This window comes from Silurus aristotelis (assembly GCF_946808225.1).
Source record: "Silurus aristotelis genome assembly, chromosome: 14".
In the NCBI taxonomy this organism is placed as follows: domain Eukaryota; kingdom Metazoa; phylum Chordata; class Actinopteri; order Siluriformes; family Siluridae; genus Silurus; species Silurus aristotelis.
This window is the reverse complement of record NC_139587.1, coordinates 10459654-10482040: the sequence shown is the minus strand read 5'-3', so window position 1 is coordinate 10482040 and position 22387 is coordinate 10459654. Positions and strand designations below refer to the sequence as shown.

At 39.6% G+C, this 22387-nt stretch overlaps 1 protein-coding gene across 5 annotated transcripts in view; it reads left to right on the top strand.

The window, feature by feature from the left end:
- LOC310736587 (teneurin-1-like) overlaps positions 1–22387 on the top strand; it is a 257458-nt gene that overhangs the window by 165543 nt on the left and 69528 nt on the right. For 4 of the 5 annotated variants that reach the window (XM_083560159.1, XM_083560158.1, XM_083560156.1 and 1 more), the window contains 3 exons: positions 18724–18909; positions 19576–19602; positions 21311–21457. In XM_083560159.1, the coding sequence (XP_083416285.1) occupies positions 18724–18909; positions 19576–19602; positions 21311–21457 (360 nt within the window). Of the gene's footprint in view, positions 1–18723; positions 18910–18982; positions 19082–19575; positions 19603–21310; positions 21458–22387 lie in introns of all 5 variants that reach the window. The other variant, XM_083560157.1, reaches the window with a different exon arrangement.

Below are 22387 nucleotides of genomic sequence, written 5' to 3'. Positions count from 1 at the left end.
TGAATTCATAAATGAACTATTTTGTCTTGCCTTTTTCAGGTTCGGGGTCGTGCTCATGAGACTTTATTATTTTTTATAGCTAAGAATTAGTATTCACTAAAACACTTTTAGGAATTTTCTGCCAGCATATATCAATGCACAAAAAAACCCCAGAACCATTAAAATAAGGTCATGAGGAAGGCAATAAGCTTTTGTGTAGATAAGACTACATAAGTAATTAAAATTTTAATTGGGTGGATTAATTAATTAGTTCAAACCAGTTTCGTTCATAAACCTCTTTAGGGATACAATACATAAATGCTCAGGTTAGTAGGGACTTGTAATCCAGAGTGTTGTTATAAACACATTACTGCTCTGTGCCTATGAGAATGCCTTTCTGAACACAACAAATGCATAGTCAGTTAGCTGATGTATGTACAGTACATTGCCTGTCAGTTCTGGTAAGGAAACACTAAATTCAATTTAAATCTTTTTACAATGGACATTGTCTTAAAGCAGCTTTCACAGATAAAGCGGTAATAAGGTTATTTAAAAATGTGTAAGTTTATTGCATATAAGGTAGTTTCTTAGAATTGGTTATTCCTGATGAGCAAGACACCACTGGCTTGATTGTGGCAAGGATAAACTCTGAGATTGAATGAGGAAGAAACCTTGAGAGGAACCAGACCTAAGAGGAAACCTATCTCTTTCTGGGTGGCACAGAATGTTCTTTCATTGCAGTCCCATTGTGGAGCTGTGTATTAATAGGTGTTTAAATGCAGAACTATTCATGCAACTTGTGATCCTGAGCCACTGAAGTAGACTGATGATATTAATTACAGTCCAAAACAATCCTCAAATTTCTTGAGTTGCTCAGTGGCTTTATGGATCTTAAAGCTGTAGGTGTGAAACCATCCATGCACAGAGTGGTCCCAACTGAGAAGGACTACATCCAAAGGTAGGACATTGGGATGAACCGGGGAGATCTGGAGAGAAAAAACGGATAACAGTTACTGATGACTGGAACCTCAGAGGCATGTTTACTCGACACTGAGAGAGAAAGAGAAGATGGGTGACTTGAATATAGACTGAAAAGCATCGTCATTGTTCAACTGTTTAAGGTTATATAGGCTATAATGTGTGATCAGGGTGTAAAAAAAGATCCACAGGAACATCTAAGGAAGACCTAATGACAAAAGGCTTGACTAAATAAATATATTTTCAGTCTATACTTGAACACTGAGACCGTGTCTGAGTTATTGGAAGGCTGTTTGGGAACTGTGGGGCTTTGTAAGGGAAAGATCTGCCCCCTGCTGTAGTCTTTATTATTTTAGGTACCAACAAATATCCTGCACCTTTTTTTGTTAAGTAATTGTGGCGAAACAAATTTTATCAAAAGTTTGCTCAAATACTGCAGGGTGAGACGATTCCCTGCTTTATGCATCAGTAGTAGTGTTTTGTAATGAATGCGAGATGAAATGTAAGCCAGTGTAGACTGAATAAAAAAAGGGGTAATGTGGTTATATTTCCTGGCTCTGGAAAAAGACACATGCTGCTGCATTCTGGACTAACTAAAGCTAACTGAAGGAAGATGATGACTAAGATGATGACCAAGATGGCGGCCCGTACACAATGCGAGGCTCAGCGTTTCTCCAGATATGCCGTATTTGTGCTTATTTACACACTATTCTCCTGCATGCACACGCAATTCAGTAATGCGAGTATAACATTTCACAGACAGTCACTCATGGATATTGGTCATATCTGCACAAACGCTGTTTCTGACTTTTTGAACATTTTCAGCTTCGACCAGATACTACTGGACCTCGTAAGGAAGTCGCAACACAGCGAGCCCTTTATCAGCGTCGGTACAAAGACCGTAAACATAAACAAGTAAAACACAGAGGACTCCGAGCTAAGCTAACGCTAAACTCACATCGACCAATGCTTCCTAGTATTTTTTTTGCAAATGTTTGGTCCCTGGTGAACAAACTGGATGGGCTCAGGATCTGGACCCTCATTTAGAGATTGATTACGGACTGCAACATTATGGTCTTCCCGGAAACTTGGCTCAACATTGACATCACAAACAGTGTGCTGGAGCTCAAGGGGCGCACCAATTTCAGGGCTGATAGAGAAGCATGCTAAGGCTAGCCCAGCCATGAAAGATCTAAGCTCTGCTATTAACAAACTGCAGACAGTGCATCTTGATGGAGCCTTTATCATCGCTGAGGATTTTACTCACTGCGATTTAAGATCTGTTCTGCCAAAATTCCAATCGCATGTGTCCTGTTTCACTAGAGGACACAAAACATGGGATCATTTATATACAAGTATGGCTGCTGCTTACAAATTCACACCTTTCCACCACCAGACAATCGGACCATATCTCATTCATCAAACACACAAACCCACAGTCGGGGCTGTAAAAGTCTGGCTGGATAGGACTGATGCCTCCCTCCAGCAGCAGTTCTCACACACAGACTGGATTAAATTTGCTGCAAAGGCCACCACTGACTCGGTCACCAACATCTACATCAACTCTGTTCTTGACCACATCAACAGGTATGTGGATCGGGTGACCACACAAAAGAACATGATAGTGTTTCCCAATCAGAAACCCTGGAAGAACCGGGTGGTCCATCTTCTGCTCAAAGCATGCAACACAGCCTTTAGGTCTGGAGACTGGGAGGCCTACAGCATTACCAGAGCCAATCTGAGGATTCTGAAAAGACAAACATGTATACAATCATCGAGGAGCACTTTAACTATGCTGACCCCCGATGCATATGGCAAGGGATTCAGGTGACTACTGACCTCAAACCACCCTGCAGGGCACTACCAACCAGTTCTGCTTTACTTCCTGACTAGCTCAACCTCTTCATTGCTTGTTTTGAAAAGGGGAAAAGCAGCCACTCACACACTCCACCTCTGAAGTATGTGCTATCCTGGGCAGGGTGAATGCATGGAAAGCAGCCAGCCCTGATGGCATCCCTGGCCATGTGCGGAGCAGCTGTCTGAGGTCTTCACGGACCTCCTTATTTTGTCCTTGGCCTAAGCAACTGTCCCCACCTGCTTTAAGTCTGCTACCATCGTGCCAGTGCCAAAGCACTCCGCTGCAACAGAACTGGGTGACTTTTGTCCCGTCACACTCACTCCTTTCATCAAAAAGTGCTTTGAAAGACTGGTCCTCACCCACCTTAAAGCCTGTCTGCCACCTACCCTGGATCCATACCAATTTGAATATCGCCCAAATAGGTCAACCGAGGACACCATTTCCATGGTACTTCATACTGCCCTGACTCACATGGACAACCCGGACACTTGCTGGGATTCCAGGATGTTTGTTGATTATAGCTCAGCTTTTAACACCGGTAGCCCTTCCAAGCTAATCTTGAAGCTGAAACAGCTTGATATCAGTGCACATCTTTGCAACTGGACCCTGGACTTCCTTATGAACAGATCACAGTCTGTTTGAATGAACACATCACCTCCTCTAGTTTTAGCATTGGGGTTACTCGGGGATGTGTATTGTCTCGTCTTCTATACATCCTTTTCACCTATGACTGCGTACCTGCCCATGCCTTAAACAGCACTAGTTACGTTTGCAAAAACCTGGAACTCAACACCAAGAAGACGAAAGAGATCATTGTGGATTTTAGATGAGCCGGCAATCACACTCACGCTCCTATTCACATCAACATAGCTGCTGTTAAGTGTGTAACCAGCTTTAAGTTCCTTAGAGTCCACATCTCTGAGGATCTCACCTGGACTCTGAACTCTTTTTATCCTGATCATAAAGGCACAACAGCACCTGTTTCTTTTGAGGAGTCTTAAAAATCCTGGAGCATACTCCAGCATACTGGAGAACTTTTAACGCTGTTTTACAGCAGCTGCACTGCTTCAGACCGTAAAACCCTTTAGAGGGTGGTGAAAACTGCCCAACGAATAATCAACACTCAGCTACCCACTTTGGAGAAAATTTTTAATAAATGCTGTCAGCAAAGGGCATTATCAAAGATACCTTTTACTTCAACCATGGACTATTCACCCTTCTCTTATCAGGCAAATGCTATAGGTGCCTCAGAGCTGCACAAACAGATTAAGGAATAGCTTTTTTTTTTTACTGTGGCTGTTACTGCACTGAACATCTTTAACTCACATTTGCATTACTGTACAGTCCCCCCATATTTATACTTTATATACTATATCATACATACATTCATACTTGTACATTACTATTTCATGTCATCATCTTTGCACAGTATATAGTATATTGTATATTACTATACAGTGAGGAAAATAAGTATTTGAACACCCTGCATTTTGCAAGTTCTCCCACTTAGAAATCATGGAGGGGTCTGAAATTTTCATCGTAGGTGCATGTCCACTGTGAGAGACATAATCTCTCATTTTATTATTTGTATGATACAGCTGCAAATAAGTATTTGAACACCTGTCTATTAGCTAGAATTCTGACCCTCAAAGACCTGTTAGTGTGCCTTTAAAATGTCCACCTCCACTACATTTATTATCCTAAATAAGATGCACCTGTATGAGGTCACTAGCTGCATAAAGACATCTGTCCACCCCATACAATCAGTAAGAATCCAGCTACTAACATGGCCAAGACCAAAGAGCTGTCCAAAGACACTAGAGACAAAATTGTACACCTCCACAAGGCTGGAAAGGGCTACAGGGAAATTGCCAAGCAGCTTGGTGAAAAAAGGTCAACTGTTGGAGCAATCATTAGAAAATGGAAGAAGCTAAACATGACTGTCAATCTCCCTCGGACTGGGGCTCCATGCAAATCTCACCTCGTGGGGTCTCAATGATCCTAAGGAAGGTGAGAAACCAGCCCAGAACTACACGGGAGGAGCTGGTCAATGACCTGAAATTAGCTGGGACCACCGTTTCCAAGGTTACTGTTGGTAATACACTAAGACGTCATAGTTTGAAATCATGCATGGCACGGAAGGTTCCCCTGCTTAAACCAGCACATGTCCAGGCACGTCTTAAGTTTGCCAATGACCATTTGGATGATCCAGAGGAGTCATGGGAGAAAGCCATGTGGTCAGATGAGACCAAAATAGAACTTTTGGGTCATAATTCCACTAAACATGTTTGGAGGAAGAAAGATGATAAATACCATCCCAAGAACACCATCCCTACTGTGAAGCGTAGGGGTGGTAGCATCATGCTTTGGGGGTGTTTTTCTGCACATGGGACAGGGCGACTGCACTGTATTAAGGAGAGGATGACTGGGGCCATGTATTGCGAGATTTTGGGGAACAACCTCCTTCCCTCAGTTAGAGCATTGAAGATGGGTCCAGGCTGGGTCTTTCAACATGACAATGACCCGAAGCACACAGCCAGGATAACCAAGGAGTGGCTCTGTAAGAAGCATATCAGGTCTCCAGACCTAAACCCAATAGAGAATCTTTGGAGGGAGCTCAAACTCCATGTTTCTCAGCGACAGGCCAGAAACCTGTCTGATCTAGAGAAGATCTGTGTGGAGGAGTGGGCCAAAATCCCTCCAGCAGTGTGTGCAAACCTGGTGAAAAACTACAGGAAACGTTTGACCTCTGTAATTGCAAACAAAGGCTACTGTACCAAATATTAACATTGACTTCCTCAGGTGTTCAAATACTTATTTGCAGCTGTATCATACAAATAAATAGTTCAAACATCATACATTGTGATTTCTGGATTTTTTTTTTTTTAGATTATGTCTCTCACAGTGGACATGCACCTACGATGACAATTTCAGACCCCTCCATGATTTCTAAGTGGGAGAACTTGCAAAATAGCACGGTGTTCAAATACTTATTTTCCTCACTGTATATACCATATATTATTACCATTCACCTTCTGTACATTAATTACCCTCATCCTTGTATGTATGGACCTTATTTACTATTTCTCTTATTGTTATTTATTGTGAATAGGCCACCTATGCACTTCTGGTTGGATGCTAACTGCATTTCATTGGCTCTGTACACTGTACACAATTACAGTACAGTTGAATCTAATCTAATCTGATTACAGTAGTCTAATCTTGATTTGACAAAAGCTGAACTTATTTTTCTGCCTGCTGTATCAACATCATATTTCTTATTTTAGCAATATTTCTAAGGTAAAAGAAGGTTATCCTTTTAATGTTATTTACATTACCCTCAAAGGAAAGACTAGTGTCAATAATCACACCATGGTCTTTTACTGCTGTACACACTGAGACAGAAACACCATGTAAAGTTGCTACTTAATCTGAAAGTTTACTTTTAGCTCCATGTGTACTTCTAAAAGTAATCCATATTGTCTGAGTTAAACAGAAGGAAGTTATCAGGCATCCACTTTCTAATGTCTTTTACACACTCCTCAACACTGATAAGCTGATCTCTCCCCTCTGGTTTTGCTGAAACGTACAACTGTGTATCACCAGCATGGCAATGAAAGCTAATACTGTATTTACATATAATTTCACCCAAAGGCAGCATATATAAAGAGAAAAACAGTGGGCCTAAGACAGATCTCTGCAAAACACCAAACTTTACCTCATAGAGTGTGGAGAACCATTTACATCAACAAACTGATAGCAATCAGTCAAATAAGACCTAAGACAGGAGAGAGCTGTTCCCTATATCACAACAACATTTTCTAGCCTAGCAAATACGATATTATAATCAGTGGTGTCAAAAGCTGCACTAAGATCAAGCAACACAAGTAAGACACAACCCTGATCAGAGGCCAGAAGCAGGTCATTTAACACTTCAACCAGCGCTGCTAATGATGAGGCCTAAATCCTGACTGATACATTTAAAAAATGTTATTCCAAGTAGGTGTGAGTATAACTTCTGTGCTACAACCTTTTCTAGAATCTTTGAGATAAAGGGAAGGTTTGATATTGTTGGACAGCAGACAGGGGTCACGGTCAGTTTTTTTAAATTTTTATTAGAAGGTTGATAACTTCCACTTTGAAGGATTTAGGTACATAAATAGTGCTAATGGAATAGTTTATTGTATTTAGAATAGGTCAGATTTCTTATGGAATTATCTGGTTTAGGAAACATGCAGGTAAAGGATCTAGAATACAGGTTGATGATTTTGATGCAGACAATAATTCAAATAATTAATTTACATGAATGGGAATAAAACTTTGTAAATGATGATCTGCTATAATTGTAGTACTATCTACAGGGTTATTATAGACTTGTTTGGATTTAAATTAATAGTCAGAAACTTTTGCCTGATAGTTTAAATTTTATTATTAAAAAAGTTAATAAAAATAATCACTGTCTAATGATGCTGTGCATGTTAGTGCGGTGCTTCTATTTCTAGTTAATTTTGCTACAGTGCTGAATAAAAATCTAGGATTCTTCTTCTTTTTTTATGAGGGTAGGAAAATATGCTGATCTAGCAGCACTAAGAGTTTTTTTTTTATATAACTCAGGAAGCTCTCCCTCCATGCTATATGAAATACTAACAGTTTAGTTTGATGCTATCTACCTTCGAATTTCCGAGTGGTATGTTTCAAGGTGCTCATATTATCATTGTACAATGGTGCAAATTTTTTCTCTTTAATAATAAAATTTTTAAGAGGAGCTACATTATCTGGGGTGTAACAGAACGTTAATTGTAGACATTTAGTAGCCCAGTCGAGCTTTGCGGGGTCAGACTGTGAGCTATTTAATGTTAAGAACTCCGGAAGTATATTGATAAAACTCGCTGCAGTAGTTAACCTGCAGATATCTAGGTTTCCTATGTAACCGTAGTTCCCTGAGGGAATAAGATGCTGTGTCAAAACGCTTTGGGAATGCACCTGAGTGTTCACACTCTAAAATAATGTGTGTAATCAGTCAAAAATTTTACGCTGGCGGGGTGAAGTCACGACCAGGAAGTATAAAACGTACATGGAGTAAGGCGAGCGCCAGCTTCTGTAAGGGAGAAGGAAGCACTGCTCCTCAGGGAACTAGGGTTACATACGTAACCTAGAGAAGTTCCCTTTCAGGAACGCGAGCTGTGTCAAAACGCTTTGGGAACAAGTGCCTAATCACCCCAGACAAACCAGTCCCTGACTAGTGTGTATAAGCACAGATAGGTCGAAGGACAGAGGGGCCAGGTGTGGCACTGCGGTCCAGGTTGTAGAACCTAGTGCATAATGGGCACAGCTGGTTCAATTTATTCTGGTCTGGGGCCTGAAAAGGAGGAGTATGGAATGCCTGGCACCATACTGGCCATACCTGGAGTAAACTCCAGGAAGGAGGGGGCCACAGAAAGGGCCTGTAAATCTCGTACTCTCTTAAGAGAGCAAATGGCCAAGATTGCAGTTTTGATAGAGAGATGCCTTCAAGATGCCTCGGCCAGAGGCATGAAGGGGGCTCAGAGGAAGCCCCAAAACGACGGCCAGGCGTGATAGGCCTAAATGCGGGCTGCATAGACTTTCAGGTTGGATGGAGCCACCCCTTTCGCAAACTGTCCTTTAAAAAAATCCAGGCAGGCGTACAGACGCAGCCTCGGCCACACCTGAGAAATGACGTCCAGCCCCAGTGGAGTTAGGAGTAAGGGAGAACTAAAGGGGACAGTGTAAATACTCTTGAGACGCGAACAGATCCCCCCTGGGCTTTGCCGAATCTCTCCCAAATCTGCTCTACTATGAGAGGGTGGAGCTGCCATTCCCTGGGTCTCAACCCCTTTCTCAACAGGGTATCTGCTGCTTCGTTCAACTGACCAGGGATGTGAGCTGCTCTCACTGACTTCCCCTGAGCACACAGGAGGATCTGGTGCACCAGCCTGTACAGGGGGTGCAAGCACAGACCTCCTTGATGGTTGATGTAAGAAACTACCAAGATGTTGTCCGTACAGATCAGCATGTGGTGATCTCTGTGGTCCGGGAGAAATTGCTTTAACGCTAACAGCCAGCATCTCTAGGCCATTGATGTGCCAAAGTAGATGGGTCCCTTCCCATATACCTTGGGTGGAGCGACCACTCATGGCCTCTCTCTACGCCGTGAGGGACGCATCTGTCTTTAGCATTATGCGATGACCGGAAACTCCCAACATGGGGCCCTGAGACAGGAACCCGGGATTTTTCCAAACATCTAAGGCACGTAGGCGTGGCCGCATGACCTTGATCATACGAGGGCATTGCCCTTTCGTGAGAACCCATAGGTCCTAAGCCACCACTGAATGGGACTCATGTACAGAAGGCCAAGTAGGTTAACACTGGGCCCAAATGCTATTTCTATTTTCAACTGTTTCTAGAACTGCTTGACAGTAAAAGGCTGTTCTTCTCTGACCTTCCTAAACCTGGACTCTCGTTTTAATGAAAGGACCACCTTAATGTTTACTTCTCGTTCCATGACTAGAGCCTGCTCTGGGACAAGACAAGATTTCGAGTTGCCTCACTCCACAGTGGGCAGGACCCACAGAAACACATCTGGCAGAGCTTTCCAGGCTGCCAGGAAGTCTCTTAGGGGTATCTGTCTCTCAAAACTGACCTCTGGTGTGCCTAGAACCGGGGCAGTGCCCGGAAGCTACTCTAGGAGGCAGCAGGAGTTCTCCTGGACCACTACGTGATCGGTTGGAGACCGAGGAGGATGCTTGCTGGAGCTGATCGTGCCCTGCAGCACATTCAGTGGCAGGGTTAACGGACCAGGTCCTGAGGGGGCCTTGGCAGGGCAGAGAGCGCTCGTCCAGCTTACTGGACGGAGGGAATTTCTGCTCATGAGCCGGACAAGTTATGTAGCTTGGCTATGGCGCAGGTCACAACCCCGAAAATGCTTACTGGCTTATTATCATTTAATAAATATTATTATTATTATTATTATTTTATTTATTTATTTATTTATTTTACTTGCTGGACGATGGAATGACCAATAATCACGGAATCTCATTTTATCTCGGAGAGAGAGGCGAAAGTGGTCATGAATATATTTTCTATTGTTTTTAACACACATGCATTTTTTTTATTTATTTTTTTTTATATGCAACAAACTAAGTATAAAGCAAAAACACAAAAATTGGACAGTGAATGACTGGAACAAGTTCTCTGGACAGATGAATCTAAATTGGTCTAAATCAGTTTAATGCAGTCTGGATGCTTTGTTAACCATTAAGCTTCCATTAAGTCTTCAACATTACCTTTTAGAGCAAATAATGTTGGAGACTTATTTTAGCGGAAAGGAATACTGAACCAACATGACTATCATTCCATACTTCAGCACCATGCAGTTCCTTTTGGACTGCAGCTAACTGACAACAACTTCACCATACAACAAGACAATGACCTGAAGCATATGTCCAAGGTCTATAAGCATTATTCAGTGAGCAAACGGTCGGCTGGAGTGTAAATCTTTCATGGAATGGCCTGGCCAGTCCCTGGACCTAAATCCTCTGCTATGGGATGATCACAATCACAAGGCCAGAAATAGATATGCAGTTACCAAAAAACACCTTTGGAAAGTCTTACAAGGTGCATGGCAAGTATTTTTGCAAATGGCAAAAGTATATAAAGCTGTTATTAATCCTAAAGTAGGATTTAAAAAAAATACAGTTTATCATATTTACATTTATATATTTGTTTGGTCAAAGTAGATCTTCATACAGGTATAATAGTCAATCTTCAATGTGGCATTTCATACCTACATTGGTGGGATTTCATTGAAATTAATCATAAAGCTTGCTGGTGCCCAGTTTTATATGTCTTGTATGCTTAATCTGTATAGAAGCAGTCTCATTTAATGATGAGCTTCTAAGCAAATTGATGACGTGCACGATGGGCTTGATGCAAACTTGCTATTGTTGCTTGTCTTAATGCACCATTTCAGCAACAATAAAAAAAGACCAATTATTTTTCATGATATTAGACCCATGAGAACATGTTACAGTAAAGAAGAATCAAAATCAGAAACATTGAAGAATCAGATTATACACTGATGCAAGCAACAATCACAGTGGTGTCCCAGTGAAGTAAGACAATAGCATATGCTTATAAATTCCTCACAAATAACACATGTATGCTCAGCATTGGGGAACATGTTGATCCAGTTTTAGTTTTCTCCAAGTGCCTTTATTTTTATTGCACAAAACCTGGTGTTCATCACTTTATATTCATACTGGGAAAAGTCTGGCCCACTAAAAGGATGATCCTGTGGATGTGGCAGTATTACACTAAGCTGCATTGGAATAAACATTTGTTTCAGCCAGGATATTCCAATAATCAACACTGTCCAGGAAATAAATAGCTCTTAGTCATGGGCAGGCTTCCTATCCATTACAGGAAATTCTTAGACATCCAAAGAGCTCCTACGATTACCACATACACTTCTACAAAATATCATAATATAAAGGCCAAAGAATAATTAGACCAGATGCAGTACAATCTAACTGCTTAAATATATGAATATTGGACATGTGGCATTGATAAGCAGTCAGAGTCAGAGCCATATTTTTTGTAAATAATATAACATCCTGCAAACCACTTTAAATAGAATGGTACTGAGAATATGATACAGTAGTTACTACTGTAATTATTACAGCAGCTTAAAAAAGGTTAAGTTTACTTCTCATTAGTAGCTTTAATCCAGGCATGTTTATAGTAATATCCCAGATAATTGTCCACAATATAACTCACAAAAAAAAATAAATCATGTTAATAATTTTTCACTGCCAACACATTTTTGATTCGTCAGTTTTATTCCAATGTTGAATGCTACTCTCACAATCTATGAAATAGTGAGAGGCTCTCCTTTTCACAGGTTTTAAATAGGGTTTAAATTTGGTCTGGTCTCTGACAGGACCATTTCAAAACTTTGATATTCTTAAGACATTCCTTTGTTGATTTGAACTTCTGTTAGAAGGTGAAATGTTTCTTCATCTTCAGCTGTCTAACAGCAGGTCTATTCAGATTTATTCAAATTAGATGGGTATTTTGATATCCATTTTTCCCAGTTCCAGTTGAAGAGAAGCATGAAGATGTGTCAGGGATCCACCAGCCACACCCTCGCCAAACCCTCCAATCACTCCAAGCAGCTCACCAACTTACTAATCATCCACACCTGGTCCAAATCAGTCACCACACTATAATAACCCGTTTATCCACAAGCTCATTGTCCGTTCTACAGCTTAGGCTAATGAACATTTCGGACTACCCAAGCCACGCCGTTTGGTTTCTATTAGCGTGCAAGATCCTGTGTGTTATTTGCTCTCACTCTGCCACAGTTTTCTCCTGGTTTAGTTTTCCCTTATTTGGTGCTATTCTTCGTGCTTTCTGCCTTGCCCTTCTGTTCCTTATTAAAAGGCCATCGTTAAAATCACTTCGGTTTCCAGTACGTTCTTTGCGCCTGACAGAAGAACGGACCTTCACAAACCAAGGGGCACCGGAAAGCGGAAAAGAAGAAAGGAAAAACCGCGTAACCTCAGCATGGAGGACCAGCCCGCTGCTGCGTCTGGGTTAGTGGAAGACCAGCCTGCTGCCACATCTGAGTTCGTGAGGGAGCTCACCGCCGCGCTCCGGGAGGCGTTCCGAACCTGAACCCATGCAACTCGGTTTACAGCGGCTGTCTCGGAAGGAAAGGGAGCGTCGGTGGGTGACCAGAGCTTGCCTCTACTGTGGTGAGGGAGGACATCGCGTGGCCCAATGTCCTGTTAGGCCTCCTCGTCGGACGGTGAGTTCTGTCACACTTTCTTCTGACATTACTCACTTGTCCACACTCATGGTCACCTTGTTAACCCCTGCTCTCTCTCTGTCGGCTGCTGCCCTAGTCGACTCTGGATCCGCGGGGAACTTCATCTTCCAGGCGTGTCTAGAACGCCTCCAGCTGCGCCGGCTGAGGGGATCTCAGGAACTTGCCGTCCAAACCATCCAGGGACGACCATTAGGAAGAGGCAAGGTGAAGTACTGCACACCACTTATCATCCTCCAAGTTGGGGTTCTACATCAAGAGGAAATACAACTTCTCGTACTGGAGGATTCGACAGTGGACGTGATCCTGGGTCGTCCCTGGTTATCCAAGCACTCCCCCATAGGTTCCTGGGACCCGTGCGACATTTTGGAGTGGAGCCCCGCCTGCCAGCAGAAGTGTTTACTCCCACTCCCGACTCCCATCCAGAATTCCTTGACCCTGGCAGCTACTCAGGTGGAAGGAGCTCCCCAGCCTGCTCAGGTGGACGTCCCACAGGAGTACCATGCTTTCTCTGATGTCTTCAGTGAGAAGGTAGCCACTCTTTTACCCCCACACCGGCCGTGGGAATGCGCCATTGATCTGAAGCCTGGGACCAAACTGCCGAAGGGTCGGGTCTATCCCCTGTCAGATCCGGAACACCAAGCGATGGAGAGCTACATCCAACAGGCCCTCCGACAGGGCTTTATCACCCAATCTTCCTCCCTGGCAGCCTCTAGTCTTTTTTGTGGCGAAGAAGGACGGAGGATTGCGCCCCTGCATCGACTACAGGGGCCTGAATGCACAGATCTCCCCTCTTCCTTATCCACTCCCCCTGGTCCCAGCAGCCCTGGAAGATCTATGTGAGGCTCGCGTCTTCACCAAGCTGGATCTCCGTAGTGCGTACAACCTGGTGCGTATCCGTAAATGGGATGAGTGGAAGACGGCATTCATTACCCCCTCTGGTCACTATGAGTTCCGGGTCATGCCGTATGGCCTTTCCATTGCTCCGGCGGTTTTCCAGAACTTTATGAACGAGGTTTTCCACCCCTTCCTCCATCGGTTCATGATTGTCTACATTGACGACATCCTGGTCTATTCAAAGACGCTGCAAGAACATCATAAGTACGTCACCCAGGTCCTAGCACTGCTTCGAGAACACCGGCTGTATCTTAACCCCTTAAGTGTGAGTTCCACCGTTCGGAGATACAGTTCCTGGGTTACGTCACCGGCAAAGCAGGCATCAGGATGGATGCCTGCTCACTCTGCCACAGTTTTCTCCTGGTTTAGTTTTCCCTTGTTTGGTGCTATTCTTCATGCTTTCTGCCTTGCCCTTCTGTTCCTTATTAAAAGGCCATCATTGAAATCACTTCGGTTTCCAGTACGTTCTTTGCACCTGACAAGATGCCACCATTGTGCTTCTGTCATGTAATGTGAATTTTCACAATTATGAAGGCAGATGCAAGGGCTGAGTAGGAATATTTTATTTTAATAAAAAAATGTGAAGGGCTTGCAAAAACAAAAAAACAGGCTAAGTTCGGGCATTGGGCAAACAATATGAAGGTAGAAACAATAACAATAAACTACAACCAAAGTAAAAAAAAAACCCATAAAAACAGGAAGCTACCATGAACAAAAATGTATGGTAATTGACAGTACACTAAACGAACATAAATCGCAAACGCCGGGTAATGAATACAGAAAAGAGAACAGCTGTGAATGAGAAAACACAATGAGAACTGACAAGATAGTGGTGGAGAGATTACATGAATGGAAACACAAACACACTTAACACCAGACTTGGGAGGCCCTCTTTGTCAGCTTTGTGATGGGGCATGCTGTAGGTGACTGCTATGTCAGTGTATCTCTGAACTTGGTGCCTGAGTTCACCAGGTTGGTCTTAGGTGAATGGGTAAGCAGGCTTTAAATATTTAAATTCCAGGTTGACCTCTGAGCAGAGCTCATCATGGGTGAATGACACATCAGTTGTTTCAGTGAACTTAGTGGCTGGTCACCAGGTTGATCTCAGGGGAATGTGTGAGCAAGCTTGTCAATTTATATCTTTAAATTATTTCAATATTTAAATTATTCAAATAACATTTTTGCTTTTGTTACTTATAAACCTTTATGAGGCATTTGACAAACTGTTTCGGCGACCTTCGAGAGCATTAACATGAGCCATTGACCTTTTGCAGGCTTGGGATTCCAACAGACTCTAAAAATACATTTTCCATTGCACTAGGAACACCTGCCCCAGCCTGCAAATGGTGCTGGGAAGGTAAAAAAGTTCTCTAAGGAAACTGAACAGAGGTGAATTTCGAAATCACTTGACTTTCATTAATTGTACCAACATTGAAGCCAAAGTAATCTTACTTGTAATGGGAGTTATCGCGACAGCAGAGACGGATGCAAGTGCTGAGTACGAATGTTTTATTATAAAAAAATATAAGCAAACAAATCCAAAATAAAAGGCAGACTCAAAAACATGTACAATACTATTAGCAAGTGCACAAAATGAAAGATCAAAAGAAAGATTTCACCATGTAAATTTCACCATGAAATAATTACCATGGGGGGGAGAGTGGTGGCTCCAGCGGTTAAGGCGTTGGGTTGCCGATCGAAAGGTCTGGGGTTCAAGCCCCGGTATAGCCAAGCTGCCACTCTTGGGCCCTTGAGCCAGGCCCTTAACGCTCTATGCTCCGGGGGTCCCTTACAAAGGAAATATCAAGGTCCGTGACGTCGGAGTGATGTGGGGCCGCCTTCCCGTGGGCTCACCACCTGCAGGAGGGACCGTAAGAGACGGTGCTATGAGGATTGGGCGGCAGTCGAAGACGGGGGCCTGCTTAGACTGTTGCCCCCGCGACCCGAATTACGGATAAGCGGGAGAAAATGGATAGATGGATAATTACCATAGAAGTGGAAACAACTGTGAATAGGAAAATATGAGGACCCATGATGAGACTAGGTAGAGATATAAAAAAAAAAAATGGAATGTAGAAGTGCATATTATTATTATTATTATTATTATTATTTTTATTATTATTATTATCAATTATCATCATCATCATCATCATCAACAATTCTGTTGGTGTTTCCACTTGAATTAAACTTGAATTAAATATTAAAATATACTTATATACCTTTATATCATCACTACTTTCTACATTTGGGCTTTTTTAAAATTTACACATTTTATTTTGCTACTTTGGCATATACAGTATCTAGTACTTGGCACTCTACTAAGAAATAAATTAACTTTAACACCCTAAATTTTATTGCTTGAAGTACATAAAATGCATGATTTTTTTATTTGTGTTCTAGTTCTTATAAAGAGCATTATCAACCTTTTTACAATGGAATCTGCTACTGACCAGGATAAATGGATATAAATTTGCCAGACAAAATCAGACACAGCTGTGTAATTAAGGCGATTACTCAGTTAAAAATGGTAAAAATACTAACCTAGTGGTAATAAAACCCATTGTACCTGAATATTGTAGTAACAATAAAATAGCATATAGGCATATATTCTGTGTACTCTGCATGCCCTGGCTGATCTGACCTGATTTTAGTGTGCAAAACTATCTACTACTATCTACTACAGTATATATTGGGTTTCATTCAGCTAATTTAAGCATTTTGACATTGGAAAAGCTGAACATTGATACAATGTTCAAGGAAAGGAAAAAAAGAAATAACACAACGATCAAACACATAGGATAGGATATGGAAAAAATAAAAGATCAAATAAACCATACAGTAGTCTAGAAAGGCCATGTGTTATTTAAAAAAAAAATGTGATTTCATGATAACAATAATAATAGTTTTCCAAAGAAAACTAAAGCTTATTTTTTTGTTTCTATTGTATGTTTAAATGCATTATTGGGCATACTTATGATACTACAGGGAGCACATTAGCAAAAGCCAGGTAGTACAGTGGTATATTTCTGGTCTTACAGATTTAAAGGTTGTTTGTGGGTTTGATCCTATGCAAATTTGCCTATGTGGTACTTTCTTTTTCAGTGAAGTTCAACCAGTCTGTCGTTCTAGAGTGTTAGTTCTAGACCACTTCCAAATTATTTTTATAAATTATAAACAGATCGGTGGACTTTATTGAGCTCAAAATGGTAATTAGAACTATAAGATCATATAAGATCATTAAGTATACAACATACAAGCTAATTTCTTTAAAGGAACCCCTAACAGAAATATTTATGACCAAAAATGAATTTATGTATTTTGACATAAAAAAAAAACTTTTGATATTTTTATTTTCTTATTTTTCTTTTTTGGGGTTAGAAGAAAAATAGTCATTTGCAATCAATCATTGCATTGCCTATTATTACTTCTGTAAAAAAGCAAAGTCTTTAGAGACTTTAATCTGCTTAAATCTGTAAAACATTCAAACAGAAAAAAACTTTGTGACTCACCCATATATTAAAGTCTTGAATTACTGCTGCTCTTAACATATACAATTTTTATTATAATTTAGAATGCTTCATTCAGGTTGAATTATTTTTTTATTTTTATTTTTTTTAATAACAGCATGGTTCAGTAGCTCTGATTGCAAGGCATACATTAATGCATTGCTTTAAATGCATTATCTGTTGTGTATTGGTAACTGTTTATAGCTGTTCTTAGTAATTAAAAAAACTAACTTGATTCTTAGCCTTGATTTGTTTGCTCTGCCCACAATACCCCAGAGTAAACCCACACATACCCACAGTGGGCCAGCAAGGGCATGTTTCCTGGGTTACCTCGTTATTGCATATTTTCCTATACAGCATTTTTCTGGTTTTAACTTTTCATTCTGAAATGCCTGTAGACAAACATTTGGTGGGGAACAAAATGGGGCACAGATGTCTATTTTCGAGGCTGGCATGCAGAGCTGTGACTAATTAGTTGAACACTCAGCACATACTTGGTATCAGAGAAAAGACTGTTGGCAAAATCTATAGACGGCCCGAGTAATGAAGGGGGTTGTAGTAGCAAGGATTTCGAAAGAAATTGAGACAGAATGGGCCACCGCATTTGTAACAGGACTGATTAAATTATTTTGCTGCACATGGTACCACTGCATTTTGTGTATTGGTTTGACAATGTGTTTGTATTTTGCTGGGCTTATTATGCATTTGATTTAAGTGCTACTTCTGTTATTTTGTAATTATTGCTAGCTTCTGTCTGATGTAGTATTCCTCCTTTTATCAAAAAGAGGCTTTTAAAAACTGGAGAGCTACAAAATAATTTTGTTTTTGCAGTTGACTGTAGTGTTGTGTGAGCAATGAGCCCCTGATTATGGAAAGCTTTGATGTTTTATTTATCAAATTTTAGTCTCTCCTGTTTTCTTTTTCCTGATTATGTGTTTGCTACCTACTTAGTGAATCATACACAATGGCATAGGCCTTACTGTCCAGCGAGGATATTTGTTTTTGACTTACCTGACAAATATGTCAGGAGTTTAGATTGTGATTGATATTTTTGCAGTGTATAAATTCAAATAGACACATGCATGCTTTTGCTAACTAAACTAATTATACAATTTTCTAACTATGTGACAAAGGTCACTTTTGTAATTTGATTTCTTCTATTCTCATACACAAATAAAGTAAATGTTTGGGCCAGACTATTAATCACATCATCATCTTGCTCTGTTGTATAATGCTCATAAACTCATGTAAGATTATGCTAATACATTTTTAATGAAGCTTAAATGCTAAGCCAATGCCAAGATAGTAAAGATTAATTAGGAATACATTTAAACTCAAACCGCTATTGTAATTTTGGCTTGGAGAGAAAGCGAATGAAGGTTACAGATGGTGAAGATGGTGGCAATAAACTAAAAGGTAACTGAAAGTAAACCTATATGTAGGAAAAGTGACACCACTGCTTGACCAAAATGTAAGAAGGCAAACATTTTCTATGTAGCAGTTACATATGCAGTTGTTTATAAAAAAAGACATAATATATCTTTTAAATATAATAAAAGGTTTGTAATAAAATACACAATAATTCTTCTTTAAAATGTTTGGGATATGTTTTTCTTTTCAACCTATTGTTTCTTTGTTCTTATTCTTTTGGTTATCAGAGCTATGCCCAGTGCCCTGTGGAAGTCATGGTGTTTGCTCAGAGGGCAGGTGCCAGTGTGAGGAGGGCTGGGAGGGCACTATATGTGATCAGCAGATATGCCACCCACGCTGCAAGGAACATGGGCAATGCATAGATGGAAAATGCCAATGCCAGCCAGGCTGGGAAGGTGAACACTGCACTATTGGTAAGGCTTCAGAATGTTTTCCCAGTCAGCTGCTATGTAACAGCTTGTTGATCATGGTAAATTTGCATTGCAGGAAGTGACACTTATATATCAGTAATAATAATCATCATCATCATCAAAATCATCATCATCATCATCATCATCATCATTATTAGCAGACCAACCACAGAAGGTGTGTAGACACCCTATTTTATTCTACCTTTTTATTTTTCTTCTGGCTAGTTTATCTATGGTAACACTGTCAGTTACAATTACATGTTCTAAACACTTGCATCTAGCTGCAATTCGTTGCTACTCAAATCATTTTGATTATCATGCTGCCCATGTGTTCATCTAGATCTTTTCTCCTCCAGCCAGAGAATTCTGCTATTGTTAATTGTACAAAAACATATACATAATAGATGACACTACAAATCACTTTTGAATTCCTTTGCCAAACATTATGGCTGTGCTTTCTGTAATTACTGTGGTAAAAATTGCAGTAACTTGACCCTGAAATACTGCTAGTAACATTACTGCAACTATTAATTAATATTATTATTATTATTATTATTACTATTATTATTATTAATATATTATCATTGCTAAATTATGGGTTTCTTGTCAGTTGTATGTGCATGTGTGTGTTAAATGTTGTTCATTACACCTTCGCTTTTTTTTCTGCAGCACATGATCTGGATGCGGTTGTAAAAGGTACAGAGTATGTACAGTATGTAGTATGTATTTACATGTTATCATTGATTCCATAAAAAATTTGGGTTTTTTTGTAGTTCAATGGAAGTAATATTTTTTGTAATTACATAGTCAATTGTAATGGATTTATTCCCTCTGTATGGTGTAAATTCAGCTTAGCTCAGATATAAGATTTATTAAATATTAGCATATAATTTCTGGCATCAAAATATGAGAAATTACACAGCATTAAGGTAGTGTGCATGACTTCCAAACACATCTGCAAACATTGCACAAACTGTACAACTATACTTACCATTCATGTTTTTTTACATTGTTTTTATACAATTTTATATTTATGTTACCAGACAATAATACAGTAGAAGGTGTTTTTAAATCCTTATCGTATATGTGGTGTATATGACTTAAACAGTTGATTTTATTTGTATGGAAAGAAATGTACTCTAAAGTTTCGAATTTGTACAAATATAAACCAAAACTTAATTTTCACACAAGACCTAAAAGCAGACAAAGTGAACCAAGTAAAATAAATAAGAAAAAAAAAATATTATACTTGGTCATATATTTATTGAGAAAAATTATCCAATAGTAAATATTTGTGGGTGGGATTTCAATTAAAAATTTTCTAGATTCTAGATTTTCATTTGTTACAAACATAGTTATATGCAGAATACAACTCAGAAATTGTGCATAAGGTAAAAGGTGACAGTCAATGCCTTTTTTATTGAAAGAACAAGGACATACCAAAGTGTGATCTTCACAACTGCTTATCTTCAACAGGGTTGAAAAGGTTACAAAACTATATCTTAAGTCTAAAGACTCTGAAAAATATCCACAGACAAATTGTGCAAATCTATGAAATTTAAGACCATTGCTACCCTCCCCAGATGTTGTTACAAACAAAGATTACTCCAAAAGTAAGACATAGTAGTCAGTGATCTCACAAAGGAACTCAGGTTAACTTCTAAGCAAACAAAAGCCTCTTTAACATTTGCTAATATTATTATTATGTTCTTGTGTGCACCAAGAGTGTTCAATGAGTTGCAAGGAGAAAGCTACTACTATAAAAAATAATAATAATAAAAAAAAATAATAATAATTTAAAAAAAAAAAGGTAAATAAATTGCTGTGCCGCCTGTCTGAAATTTTGTAAAAGAAAGTCATGTGGAGCTGTCAGATTTTTTTGGGGGCTAATGAGAACAAATAGAACTTTATACCAGCAAATTCTAAAGGAGTATATCAGGATATTGAACTAAAATCTAAAGCAGAAATGCAGCTAGACAATAATCCCAAGCACACTAGTTGTTCTACTACCAAAGGACCAAAATTTATGTTTTGGAATGGTCACATCAATGTCCTGAACTTAATCAAATATAAATTATATGGAAGAAAGCAGTTAGTGTGAGAAAACCCACAAACATCCCAGAGATGAAGTGGTTCTATACTGGGGAATTGGCTAATTCCTAATTGGCCAAGCCATGTAGGACTGACCAAAAGTTACCAGAAACGTGTAGCTTTAGCAGGAGGGGTCATACCAAATAAAAAGCAAAGGTTCACATACTTTTGCCACTCACAGATATGTAAAATTGGATATATATTTTTTTAATAAATAAATGTCTACTATGTCTAAATGTCTTTATTTCCACGTTTAAGACTTTCTACTTTTGTTTTGTTTAAATATTAATCAACAACAATTATGTCATGGTAGCTGGATGCCCAGGTCTGTGTAATGGGAAGGGCCGCTGTACTATGGAGCAGAATGGTTGGCATTGTGTGTGCCAGCCTGGCTGGAGTGGCTCAGGCTGCAATACAGTGATGGAGCGTGAGTGTGAAGACAATGTTGACAATGATGGAGGTAAGGAAAAGTCTCAAATGAATAAATTCGGATGGTGATATGCTAGTTGCAAATGTGTGTGTGTATATATATATATATATATATATATATATATATATATATATATATATATATATATATATATATATATATATATATATATAAAATATACAGTTACATCAGAAATATAGAGGAAATACCACTTATCAGCAGTTATGTGTTCAATTCAGAACATACAGAGATGAACCACAAAAGTTGAGGTACCAATATCAACCACAGTATTGGAAAAAACAATGTTTGGAGAAAGACATTGTTAGATAACCAGAAATGTTCTGTCTGATAATGTACAGAGAAATGCCTCTAATTTAATTCTGAGCGAACGATTTAAATTATGAAGCTGCAGTACAAACCTTAAAAAGCATTATAAAATAACAATTTGTCAGTTTGGTGATATCAGTGGGTTTCCAGTCTTGATGCAATTATTGTCAAGCAAAGGATATGCATCCCAAATATTAATTGTTGTTTTCCTTAATTTACCTTTGGACTAAATGTTCACCACTTGCCTAATATTGTGTTGCTTCCCCTTCCAAAACAATTTTGACCTCTAAAGGTGTGCAGTGGATTCTAAAAGCAAAAATATGTTAACTGCGTATTCTTTATATTCTGTAAGTCGTGATATTTGCCTTCATAGGTTGGACTTGTTTTATTGCATATCCAACAGATGCTTGATTGAATTGTGAGCACAACAACTCTTTGTCATGTTACTAAAACTATTTTAGAACATTTTATGCAGTGTGGTAGGGTGCATTATTCTCCTAAAAGAGGCTACTGCCATTAGTGAATACCATTGGGGTGTACTTAGACTGCAACAAAGCTTTTGTGTAGGTGGAACTTGTCAAAGTAACATCTACATGAATGCCAGGACCCAAGATTTTTAGCAGAACATTGTGT